The sequence below is a fragment of the Drosophila serrata genome, unplaced genomic scaffold (assembly GCF_035046125.1).
Source record: "Drosophila serrata isolate PLE 108 unplaced genomic scaffold, ASM3504612v1 contig_347, whole genome shotgun sequence".
Lineage (NCBI taxonomy): Eukaryota > Metazoa > Arthropoda > Insecta > Diptera > Drosophilidae > Drosophila > Drosophila serrata.
Genome location: NW_028257245.1, coordinates 1,712,601 through 1,726,013, shown reverse-complemented (window position 1 = coordinate 1,726,013; position 13,413 = coordinate 1,712,601). Strand labels below are relative to the sequence as shown.

At 35.9% G+C, this 13,413-nt stretch overlaps 1 protein-coding gene across 27 annotated transcripts in view; it reads right to left on the bottom strand.

The window, feature by feature from the left end:
- Positions 1–13,413, bottom strand: part of LOC110189496 (longitudinals lacking protein, isoforms A/B/D/L) — a 57,018-nt gene that overhangs the window by 14,322 nt on the left and 29,283 nt on the right. For 4 of the 27 annotated variants that reach the window (XM_020959586.2, XM_086838343.1, XM_020959587.2 and 1 more), the window contains exons 6-7: positions 6,098–6,475; positions 2,976–5,480 (exon numbers count right to left, since the gene is read on the bottom strand). The exons of 14 other annotated variants lie outside the window; for them this stretch is intronic. In XM_020959586.2, coding sequence (XP_020815245.2) covers positions 4,261–5,480; positions 6,098–6,475 — 1,598 coding nt within the window. In that variant the 3' untranslated portion in view covers positions 2,976–4,260. Of the gene's footprint in view, positions 1–503; positions 1,676–2,975; positions 5,481–6,097; positions 6,476–6,914; positions 7,417–10,223; positions 12,644–12,770; positions 12,982–13,413 lie in introns of those variants that run through there. 9 more of the 27 variants (XM_020959600.2, XM_086838374.1, XM_086838372.1 and 6 more) reach the window with 3 other exon arrangements.

The following is a 13,413-nucleotide window of genomic DNA, read 5'->3' as shown; positions in this document are numbered from 1 at the left end:
AGTTTTGTCTTTCATCTTTACGTTGGTTTTTTTTTTTTTTTTTTTTTTTATATGGAATGTTGCTCAATATCTAATGTTGTGTTTTTTTTTTTTGTTTTTTGTGTAAAATCATTTTACTGATCACTTTGCTGTTGGTTTTGTATTTTCTTGAAATTATACAAATGATAGATTTTTAAACCGGTCTCGTGTAGATCGTGTAAACAATTAATAACAATTATAACAAAAAAGATTATTTTATGTGGAAATGGCGTACATTTTTTGTTTTGTGCTTTGCAACAAATTGTTTGGCGATCCTTTCGAACGCGTTTTTCTTTTCTCGAAACATCCCAGGCATCATCATCATCTTACAACACTATTTCATTATTGTTTTTTCTTCTCATTTGCTTATTGATTGTTTTTTTGTTTATTTTAAGCTTAATTTGGCACACTGATTCCGTTTTCCCGAGAGCTTGGTGTGTGATTATTTCTGTTTTTCTTATTTTCTTTTCTTTTATGTAATTTCCTTTCGTTCTTATTAATCCCTGATTCTGTTTTATTTTCTTTTAGTTCGTCGCCTCCTCATCGTTTAATAACTGATCAACGTTAACTCTTTTATACATGGCTTCCCCAAGAGATACTATATACATATATATGTATATATATATTCTCTACGAGAAGTGTGGATGCAACTCGGTTGGCACGCCGCTGGCCAGAGCAGCCGCAGCTGCGGCTGCCGCCACAGAAACTGCCGCCGCTGTGTCGCCATCCAGGGCACCGGAGCCGGCAAAATTCTTCACATCCTCCAGCTTAAACTTCTCCTTGTGCATGCGCTCCATGTGCCGGCCAATGTGCATCTTCTGCTTGGCACGGTAGACGCAGAAGGGGCACTGGAACTGCGGCTCCTTGCCGCATTCCCACTTCTGATGGTTGCGCAGCGACGACTTCAGCTTGTAGACTCTCCCGCAGACGGGACACGGGTGTCCAGCACCGTTGTCCGCTACGCCCAGCGCATTGTTGTTGCCGCCGCCGTTCCCGCTGTTCGATGGCGACTGACCCGATCCAGTGGGTATGCCGCCTCCGCCGGCCGCCGCGGTGCTACCGCTAATCAGGTTGTTCATGGCGCTAATGCTGTTCAGGATGTTGATGTGGCATAGTCCAGCTGGGCCGCCAACATCCGCAAAGGTCACGGCACCGCTCAATGTGGCGGGATAATCGCTGCTGTTCCCATTACCGGAACTGGCCTGATCCTCGCCAAAGCTCAGCTCGGTGCCGGCAGCAGCAGCGGCCTGTTTCTCGGCCACGGCTTTGAGCATCAGGGCAGTGGCCTCCTCTTCGCTCAGATGCTTCAACTTGCCACCAGTACTGGTCTTGGTTGGCTTGCCATTGCTGCTGCTATTGTTATTACTGATGCTGCTGCTGCTGCCGCTGCTGTGAATTCTGGCTGGCGTGGAGGCCGCTCTGGGCTCACTCTTGACCATTCCTACTCCGCCGCCGCCGCCACCACCATCCGTGGTGGGTGTCTTCCTTCCGCTGGATGATATCGTTTGATCCTTGGCGATGGCGTTTTGCTTATCCACCGATAGATCGGTGGGAAAGATCAGTGGCTGGACGCCTTCGCGCAGGGTAACCAAGGGCATGGCCAGGCGGGCGTTCCACTCGTTCCAGGTGAGTCCGGCAATGCGGGTAATACTCAGATCTGATCATGTTTAATCGAGGGTTTGGTTTTGGGTTTGTTTTATGTAGTTTTGTAAATTGTTGGTGGATTTTTATTTTTTGTTGTATTTATTTTATAATTATTATTTTTTGGAGGTTGAAGTTGGTGTGTCGCAGCGCACAACATATGAAAATAAAAACGGAGAAAAGAAAAACAAAAGAGAAAAGAACGAAAAATAAATAGAATTACTTTTGACTGGACGACACAGGAGATAAAACTGCAAAAAAACAAACTCAATTATATAAAAAATCGCACAAAAAAAAAGAAAATAATAACAAAAAATGAAACAAAACTTAACACTTAGGGATACGGATTTCTTTTTTCTTTTAGCTGTTAGTTGAGTAGCTTGGGTGTAATAACACACACAAATGAGAGAGTGGCGAGTGGATATTGTGGGGTATTTTAGGGAATGATGATTTATGTATCTGCTGGATGAGGTGGTGGCACACGCAAAGCAAAATTTATAGAGAATTAGTCAAAGCATTTAGAGGTGATACTAAATATATATATATATAAGAAAGCATTAGGATGTCGTTATGTGGCGTGAATAAAAATTAGGATACAAATTATAATAAACACATATATACAGAATAAGGCAAAAAACGAAAACTCTCTCTTTCACGTTGAGCAAAGTAAGGCCAATTAGTGCAGGGTGTAAACATATTTATTTTTTGTTTTGTTTAAAGAAATCAATTTAAAAAAAAAACTAAAAAGAAGAATAACTAAATTATTAATTGAACTGTAGTAGCTGGTGGAAGTGCTGCTTGGGGTTGGTGGTTGGTGGTGGGTTTCTTTCTTGTTTCGATTTTGTTTTCTTTTTTTTACTAGAACACACTAGAAACACGGCTGGGATTGTATGGACACAGGTTCAGGTTCAGGTTCAGGTTCATGGTTCGATTCGGGTCTGGTTGTTACTTTTTTTAGTGGCATACACAGAAACGAACGTTTAGATTTTCGGGCTCTTAGATGTATAATAATAGGAATATATATAGGCATAGGCAATTGTTTCCTTTTCACAATTGTTTTTGGCTTTTGTTTGTTACTTAAGTTTAGCTCAAGATGCGTCCGGCTCCTCAAAGTCCCAGTTCCAGGTTCGATCCTTCGGGGCCATCTAAAAGAAAAGAGAAATATATTAGGTATGCTCGGAAAAAATTGGATCATTAAGTGGTATTTTGGCTCCGCAGGCTCTTCGCTGTGCTGGGGTTTCTATCGGTCACCTGGAAAGAGAAATATATTAGTATGAATTCTTAAAACTTATTCTAAAGTTCCGACTGATCACAAATTTGTTTTTTTTTAGGGTTTTTATATAATTTTATTTTGACCTTTTTGTTTTTGTTACAACTAGTTTTCAAAATATATAATTTCTATAGATAAGTATATATAGTAAATGTTTAATTTCCATCAAGTAATTGATTTACACACACAAAAAACTGTAAAATGACGTATATATATAGATTTTGTTCTAATACATATGTATGGATTTAGTTTTTTATTTTTTTATTTTATATTTATTTATGTCAAAATATGGTTTCAAAGTTTTTCCTTTTCTTTAGTCAAATATTTATAAGGTTTACAAACAATTTTTCTAAGTTCGTTTTTTAGGTTTTCTCAGGTTTTCTGCAATTTACATCACCAATATTATTAGTTCCCTTTGTTTTTACATATCTTTATGTATAGGGGTATTTTCAAAACAAGATTATAATTATATGTGTTAATGTTGTAAGCCTCAAATTTAAACAGGTTTACACTTTATTTTAATTTCCTCCATATTTTAGTTTTAAGAGCGTTTTTTCGTGTTGATAATATTTATAAAATTAATTTTATGTGCAGTTTCCTCCAAAAACGTTGAATTTGCAGTTGAAATTAATATATATTTTTTTTTTCATAGTTTTCAGGTTAAGATTTTGCTAGCTTTAACTCAACATGATTTCAAGATTTATATTCATTATAAAGATATATATATGTATATTTTTTTGCTTATTATTAGTCTTTTTTTTTGTAAATTTTCTGTTTTGAGAGCACGCACACATACATACAGAATCAAGATTTCTAATTACAGTTAATGTTTCTCTAAACTATTTTTCATTTGTATATAGAATTAGCATTCTATATATTTCTTTGTGTTATTTCCATGAAAATACTTGCACATTGATTTGAAGTTTTCGTCTTCCATCGTTTGTCGACTATTTTTTTAGTTTATGTTAATTTTTTGGGGCTTTCGTAAGTGTTTAATTTGTAATTTTGAAAATTACCAAAAGAACCAATTATTTTAAAGGTGAAGACATACAAAGATTAAAGCTTATGGTAAATATGAAGAACTCAATGGGGTTTTTAAGAAAAGATCAACTTTTGGATATAAGAAACAAGTAGGGAAAAATCTTTCGACTTATAAACTTAATAAAAATAATCAACAAATAAGAACGTTTTAAGCTTAAATAGTTACAACTGTGTTTGTATGATAAAAAATGATATAAAAAAATAGTATTAAAAATAATGAAAAACTGGTCTAGAACTCAAAGGGTTTCATTTTCTCGTCTACTCACAACTCCTCCTCCACCCTGGCTCGCTTAGATCTTGCGTCCTCGCTTGCTCTCCAGCTGCGGCTTCTCCGGATGATGCTTGCGGACATGAACCCCGAGATTGCCACGCTGCTTGGCCTTGTAGGTGCAGTAGGGGCAGGGATGACACGGCTCCTTGCCGCCGCACTCGACGTTCTCGTGGCGACGCAATGTGGACTTCCAGCGGTACTTCTTGCCGCAGTGACGGCACACGTACCGCGACTCGGGATCATCGCAGGGACCCAACGATGAGTCGCTCAACGATAGTTCGTAGGTCATGCCGGAGGGATCGTTGCCGGCATCGGACTCCTCCTTCATCGGTCTCGTGGTGAGAATAGTGTAGCTCTTGCTGGAGTCGTGCACACCCATCTCTTCGGGTAGAATCGTCTCCACACCATCGTCGTCCTGCAGCTCGAGGCGCTGATGATGATGATGCTGCTGCTGCTGATCTCCGGTCTGCACCACCGTCTGGATGTGGTGCGTCTGCAGTTGTGTCGTATGAATGTGATGCGTCTGCTGCTGCGACTCCTCCAGCTGATGCACCTCGTGCACCGTCTGCACCTCCTGTGGATCGTGCTCAATGGTGGTGATGTGCGTCTCCCCGCCCGAGGTCTGCATGTGCTCCGTAATCTCTGAGGGGGCAAATCCAATGCCAATCTTGGTGCCATCTGGCAGCTCGATGTCATCGATCTCGGCGTACTTCACCAGGTCGCTAATGATTGCCGCCGACGCATTGGGATTGTTTAGATCGATCTCGCTAATCTCATACTTGGTGCCATCGGCCAACTCGTGGTGCTGGTGCTGGATGGGCTCATGGGTCTCCACGATCTGCAGATTTTGCACAGTGGGCCCACCGATAATCTTGCCGCGCGAATACCGAATCCTTGAGGCGGAAATGGGCTTGGCATCGGTCAGCTGCACATTCCGCAGCCCAACCAGGTTGATCGTCTGGCCGGGATGCGTTGTGATAATGCTTTGTACTTGGGTGTGCTGCGGCGGCTGGGTCGTCTGTAGATGGTGATGGTGCTGCTGCGACGTTTGTGGCACCTCCTCGATGTGGATCGTCTGGTGGTGGTGATGCTGCTGCTGCTGCTCCTGATGGTGCGTCTCCTGTGGCACATGTTGGATAATGTGATGGGGATGTATGATTGTCGCCGAGCTTGTGTGCGCATGATGGTGTGTGGCAATCGATGTGGTTGCCGGTATTATCTTCTTAATGTTGATAAGCTCTGTAAACATTTAAGGGGAAAAGAAGAGTTTCGGTATTAGTAAAGAAGTATGTAGTGATTTGCATCTTAAATTTATCAAGTAACTTAATGATAGAAAAATATTTTAATTAGTTATACGTAAAGCTGCATATATTCGAGGATACTATTTCTATAATATGTGTATAGAATATTGTGTCTTTAAAAACAAGTTTAATTGTACTACTCTTTATAGCTTTCTTTAAAATTTATACTCCTTAATGTATCCCTTATTTTAGCTTCTACTTAGTGGCTTTGATCTTAACTTTGTTTTAAGGGTTTTCTTGCTTTCAATAACATCTAATGCAGATATAAACAAAGATTCTGTAGAAACTATACAGGGAAGAGAAGTTTATCACAAAACTATTTGTTCTAAGTATCTTTAAATAAATACTTTGATTCGACCGATAATTCGACGGATAAATGGTATCTGCGAGCTTTGTTTCTTATTCAAACATTAAAACAATCATGACATATTATTAATTAAAACAAAAACTCATAGTTCAACTTTTCTGATTCATTAATTTTCTCGGACCTAACAAAGCTCGAACCAAGTTTTTCCAATTCACTTTTATATTTATGATCAAGATGTGGAAACTTACCGCATTCCGAAGAGGGCAACTTGATGGTCGTTCCGCTGCTCAAAGCAGTCAGTGCTGGTGGCTTATCCGAGTGGGAGGCGGCGGCGGCATTCAACAATTCGGTGATCGTGGGCGTGGGCTGGCCAGCCGGTCCGGTGACGGTGACAGCAGCCTGTTGCTGCTGCTGCTGCTGCTGCTGCTGGGGATGCGAATGATGATCCGCGCTGTCGGCTTCCATCTTGGCGGCGGCGGTGATATTGCCCAGCTTCTTGACATGCAGCACAAATCCATCCTTGTTCTGGGTGATGACAATGTCATTGCTCTCCAGCAGGCAATCGTCCAACTCGAATTCCTCGGGCGTTCCCTCCGTCTGTTCACCCTTGTCCTGCTTGGAGGAGGCTGCAGAGGCGAATGATGGGATGGGAGAGATGATAGTTAGTGTTAGAGTTCCAAGTGTACAAAGTTACCGCTTAAGCTCAGCTGTGTGTGGGTTGAATCCTGTCACTAAACGTATCCTCTTCATCTTTATTATAATAATTATTATTTATCTTGGTACAAAACAAGCAAACAATTTTATAGCTTTTCCTTTTTAGTTCTTAAATCAAACTTAATATTATATATATTTATATATAGATAAGTGTAGGTGGATTGTGTTTTTATTTTTTTTTTTATTTTTAGATGAGAACCAAGGACAAGACAAAACAAAATACCACAGCCAAAAAAAAAAAGGATAATAAGGATAATAAACCGTGCGTGCCCCTAATATAATATATATATATAAAGCTTAACTAACTTAACGGCTAGGAATAGAAAAAAATTCAATAATGACACGTTTCAATTTTGGTTTACAAAAAGGCATTTTTTATTAACATTACGACGGCACTTTCTTTCAATCTTTTCGTCTCTTCTCCTCTTTGCTTTCTTTTTGTTTTTAAGGCCACTCACACTTACCTGTCCGAGATCAACAAATTAAAAAAAAATAATAACAAAGTGTAAATGTAATCAAGGCACAACAGTTTTCGAATCAAACAGGCCGCGAGGTGCCAGCATCGGGACTCTCTGCCCATCATTAGCTCCACCATCTCTCCTCGGACCCAAGGAATGCTCCGGATGCTGCGTCTTGAGATGCATATTAAGGCTATGCTTGTAGCGTGCCACATAGGAGCAATGGCGACACTTCTCCGTGGGCAGGTGACCGCACTCGTAGCGCAGGTGTCGCGAGAGATTCTTCTTGTAGGTGTAGGCCTTGTCACATCGTGGACAAATGTGCGAGGTGCTCCTCGGCCTGGAGACATTGTTCAGCGAGGTGACCGATTTCACGGCTAGTGTCCATGCGTTCTCTACAAGAATTGACAGAAAGAAATGGAATAGGTTAGCGGATATGTCGTTTACGAGATCATATTTAAATATAAACAAAAAACAAAACAATACAATTTGGGGAATATGCTAAGATGTATGATATTTATGTATGAATATTTGTCATTTTAACCAACTACCAGTTCAGTTTTTGCAGAGCGATAGATATAGTTAATTGTAGCAATAAAAGAGGAGGTTACATCGGTTTGCTAAAATAATAAAAAGTTGATAGAAATTCTAACGCTAAACAGAAAAAGTGGGATAATCTTACCATTCAACTTTCAACACTTTTTTATTTTTAATTTATTAGAACTTATTAAAAGGGGGCTAAAATTTAAATGTAATTTGGAGCTCACACAGTTGCAGGTAGTACCGTCTACTATGGCGTAACGGTAGCAATGGCTGACCATTGACCTGACTCTTGGACCTCTTTCACCAGTCTGCTCACGATCTGTAAGTAGGAGAACTAGTTAATAACCCCCAGTAAATAATACTTTATAAATAATCTCGCTCTTCTCTTTTTTTGGGGTTTCAACATTTCAATATCAATCTTTATTATTCTTGTTGTTTGTTTTGGTTTTTTGTTGTTTTTTTTTTCGTTTTTTGTTTTCTGTTTCTGTTACCACTTTCATTTCAAACAATGTGTTGTATATAAACGATTTCCATATATAATGCCATTTGTTCCGAGTTTCCTTGCTTCACAAAAATAACAATTTTCGGGGTTTAAATTGGTTTCTCGAAAAATTAAAACATAATCCCAAATGGTCTTGGCTTGGTTACATTCAATTCTGTTTTTTATTTTGTTCATTGTTTTTTTTTTTAATCCTACAGCTCTTGTTATTACAATTATTAATAATAATTATTTTAATTTTATGTTTTTTTTTTCGTTTTTTGTTTTTTTTTTAAGGTACTAACAATATCAGCTTCTTCAATTAAAGTTTTTCTGTATTATTCTTGGTTGTATAAATTTGTTTTTTTTTTCATAATTTCGCCTTTTCCGTGGTTTCGTTAACAATAAATATATATGTATATCAATTTTTTTACTCGGTTTTCATTGTTAAATATTAATCTACAAAAAATAAACAACTTTCGTTTACAATTAAACTTTCCTTCGGTTGTTCTTGTTCGGTTGTTAATTATTGTTTTTGTTTATTTGGTTTTTAATCTGTTTTTATGGCAATTTCTTGTTGTTCCAAATACACTTTACTAAAACGTTTTCTTGTCTGGTTGTTCAGTTTTGTTTTTGCTTGTCTAAAATATATATATATTGGTATATGTATATGTCCTTGTATATATGTGTGTTGTATATATATATATATATTTTTGGTTGGTTTCTTTGGAGTATATTTTGTTCATTATTTTGTAACTTACATACACAGTTAACAGCTAATTCTCAATGTTTTTCTTTTCTGCTCTTACTTGATAAATATTAATTAACAATAATAACAAAAGTTAAAACATAAAGAGTTGTTCTTCTGGTTAAATTAATGTGAACAGTATATATATAAATTTTTTTGTTTTTTGTTTTCGTAATAATAATATTAAAACAGTGTTAAAACTAATTTAAAGAAAAACGATTTAACAAACAAGAGTTATTTTGCCAAACATTTTATGTTTCGCAGCATTCTTTCTTTCCTTTTATCTAATAAACTTTAACAGCAAACAAAAAATAATAATAATAATTTAGCTAATTGCAACGGGGTCTTAGTAAAAATTAGTTTAACAACAAAACATAAATTATACATGTTATATAAATCGAATAATTCTCAAATAAATTTCAACTAATTCAAAAGTGATTTCTGTTTCTTTTCCTATACTTCTTCAAAAAGTCCCACATTTTGTCTTGTTCGCTTGGTTTGTTTTTAAATATATTTTTGTTTTGTTATAAAAATGTGTGGTTTTTTTAAGACTATTCATTTCAAGAAATTGACTTTGGCAAATAGCCGCACAAGACAAATTGTGGTTCATTTTTTGAAGTTATATATTGCACTTGTAGCAAAAATTTTGTAAATCAAATTGAAGTAAATCAATTTAAAAATTTGCCTTTGGTATTAATTGTTAATTGCGGGCGTGGCGGGGCGGGTGAACATGTGTGCTAATAACCAAATGCAGACACTAAATATCCAAGGCCACAACGAATTACACAAAAATCGGGCTTATGATTGGCTAATTAAAGCAAGGTTTTACGAGAACTTGCTCTTATTTGAAACCCACTTGCTTTTTGCTCTCTTTCGAACGCTTTGCCTGCAATGTACACAATAGCGAACGAGGGAGTTTCTTTTTAGCTGGCATTTTTACTCTCCAAAGAGAAACAAAAACCGAGAGTTAGTCCTCTCTTAACTATTTTTCAAGTGAATTCTGGAGTAGAATCGATCATACGATTGAGCCGAATGTTCAGGACCAGGTCTTAACCTTGAGTACGGTACGTTTATGGCTTTGAAATTTAGTGTCTACCAGGTTAGAGACTGCTGTTTTAGAATTATTTTAGTACTTTACTATAATTGATTTTCATTCGTTTTGGGGGCTATCCAACCATCGTTTATACTCTTCTGTCGTGTATAATTTGTCTAGTTCATTCGAGTTTTCTCATACAGTTTAGTTTAGTTTTCTCTCTATTGCTGCTTGGTTTTCTGTATATAGAATATTTATGTTTATTGTACTGTCATATATACGTGTTGTTGTATGCTTTTCTTATATGCGTAGGTTTTTTATATTATATGTATGCATCTGCAACCCAAAGATTAACAATCAACAAGCAACAAACAATATATATCCTGCGCTCTCTGCCTTCTGATCCTAACTAGAAATTATGCCTAGTTGCCTCCTGTTTAGGTTATTATTCATACATATATATATATTCTCGTATTCTCGTATAATTTCAATAATTTATCATTTAATTATATGTATATCATATATATTTAAAATTTGTTTGATAATGGCACTCTTATAGCATTTTAGTTGTCACTTGTTTTGCCTTTGAAAAAATATAATTTCACTAGAAAACCAAATCATTGAATCTAACAACGAAAGATGTAAATGTAAATTACACTTTTCCAAACAGAATTCTTGTGGTTTCTGCAACAACAACAAATCATATTGGTTTACATATACTATATATGTATATATATCTCTCTATATATGAGTATATTGTTCGATCTCTTTATCTATGGCGTCCTATTCGCATTGTTGAATTTTCATTTTCACTTTTGGTGGAGAATTTCTAATGGCACAAAATGTTTTCTATTATTTCCGTTTTTGTTTCTGTTTCTGCTTCTGGTTTCTGGTACAAAATCCTTCAATTGATTGGCACACACAACACTCAGACACACATGACTCGGACACAAGCACACCTATACACCTAATGGGGATCCCCTTTTTGGGATGTGAGTATAATTACACCAACATCTCCTATTCTTCGCACATTTTCAACAATATTTCATTTACTTAATATCCCATTTTCGTTTTTTTTTTTTCAACAGACAACATTTTTGCTAATATAGCATTTATATATAGTTCTATATATATTTGTATATACTTTATGTAGATGTGGTTCTCTTCATATGTATATGTTTTCTTTCTTTCTTTTTTTCTTTGTATATATGTATATAAACTCTTTCTTTTTACTATGTTTTTTTTGTTTTGTTCTTGGAACCATGTAACAAATCTTCCTGCAATTCTTGTTTTCCATTTGCCGCCTCCCATTAATGATGCCTAACCGAAATCTATGACTCTATGAGACGTGTGTGTGTGTGCGGCAAGTGAAGCCTCGAAAAGGATAATTAGATCAAGAGATCCTGATCTTCATCATCATTTCCCAAAGGTTTCACTGCACGCTGTGTGTGTGTGTCTATGTGGTGTTTCTAATAATAACAAACTTAATCAATAACAGTAATAGTTATTATCCTTTCGTTTTTGATGATTTACTTGCTCTGTTCGGTTTGTTCTTATTGTTGTTGCTGTCAGGTTCTCCTCATTCGGCTTTTCTTTTGTTAATTTGTAGCTGCTGCTGTTGTTGTTGTGGTTGGGTTGTTGTTGTGGTTGGTGTTGGTGTTGGTGTTTTGTGTGTGGCATAACAAGAATCGTATTAATTATATTTTATATATTATTAGAAATATATATAATAGATATATATTTGGCAACAAATAAACACAGTACGTTTTGTTATATGCATTTCTGTTCTTCTGGTTTCGCGTTTCACTTCTCTTGTTGTTATGTTATATGTTATATGCATCTCTCATCTTTTGTTAATTTCACTAAGTTTTGCTTGGTTTAGTTTCTATATTATTAATTATGTATATATTTTAACTAAAATTACGTAGTTTTGGTTAGTTTGACTAAAATTGTTTTGCTCTTAGCTTCCTTGCGTGTATGTTGTTGTTTTTCTGCTTTGTTTTTATTTTTTAGCTTTTGTTTTTTTTTTTTGTTTGTTTTTAACGTTTGCCTCTCTGTTCTATTCCTTAGTATATATTCATTTTTTTGTTTGCTTTCTTTGTTTGTTTTTTTAAATCTGGTTTTACATTTTACTAAAATTCTATAAAATGTTCACTGACTGCATTTAATATATATGTATATATATGTGTATATATTGTTGTTGTTCTTCTAGCTTTGTTAAATATTTCGTTTTTTTTTTCTTTTCACTTCACTTGTTCATTTAACTAAGTTTTCTGTCTGTTTCTTTAATGCTCAGTTTTCAACAATAATTCTCATCATATATATACTTTACACATATATATATATATATGTATATGTGGTTGGTTTTCTTTCTCTTTTTTTGTTTTTCATTTTCTTTATAAATGATGTGGCATCCAATAAATTCGTTTTGTTGTTTGTTATTTGTAATTGTTCTTGGTTTTATCTAATTGTTCTATATATCTTTTGTTCTTGTTATTTGTTTTGTTGTGTTTTGCTTGTATTGTGTGTGTGTGTACTATACGTGTTCTTTAGGTATATAATCATGTTCATTTCAGTGTTCATTTGCATGTTCACTTCCATGTTCACTTTCATATTCATCTGTAAGATCATCAGTTGATGGATCTTCTTCTGCCTACCGGGATAACGCTCTTATTCTATTTGATTTTAAAGAAAACATTATCTCATAAGTAATATTTGACACAGACACCGGACTCAAGGTGTCGCTTTAGGTGGGAGCTTTGTGAAAATGCTTTGCCGCACATCAGACAGCGAAATTTTTTCTGTCCACCACATTCATATCTAAATTAGAAACATTGGGTAATATAGAAATAAGACAAAAGAAAGAAGACGGGTATCAGTATACATTTAACTTTGGTAACTTTGGAGCTGGGCACAAAGACTTGAAGGAGGAAACTGTATCACTCACCTGATATGTCGTTGCAATGAGCTGGCATCCTTGTAGCTTTTCAGGCAATTGAATCTCGGGCACTGGTAACGTCCATCCGGATTGATGAACTTGAATAGATCGGAGAACTTCAGCTCGTACCAATAGTCGCGGATCAGCGAGTGCGCCGAACTGGCCGAGGTCCCAGTCGGGGGCGGTGTTTGGCTCGAGTTGGATGCATAGCTGCTTGGCGCTACAAATGTTTAGATGTTTATGTACATATATAGAAGGAGAAGAAAGAAAGATATACATCATATGAGTCTCGAGGTGTTCCATTTGCATTTCATCCGAAGACTTAACAGCTAGAGCAGATATATTTCGTTTTATTATTTTTTTTTTTTGTTCTGAAGAAGTAACAAGATTTCAGTAAAAGAAAAAAACACTTTTTAAAATAAACATTTTTAGAGTTTGTAAAATTTTGGTAAGTTAATTTTTGCATTGAGTCAAAAAAAATTAAAAATAGTATGAATAGTAATAAAAAATTGGTGATATTTACAGTTATTAGTTTGATTTGTTTTTTTTTTTTTTGTAATATTTTTATTTTTGTGTGTGGGCGTATTGGCATTTTGGTGAAGCGTGAGCAGAGCTAGCAGCAGTAGTTGCAGTTTTTGGCTTGATTTTTGAT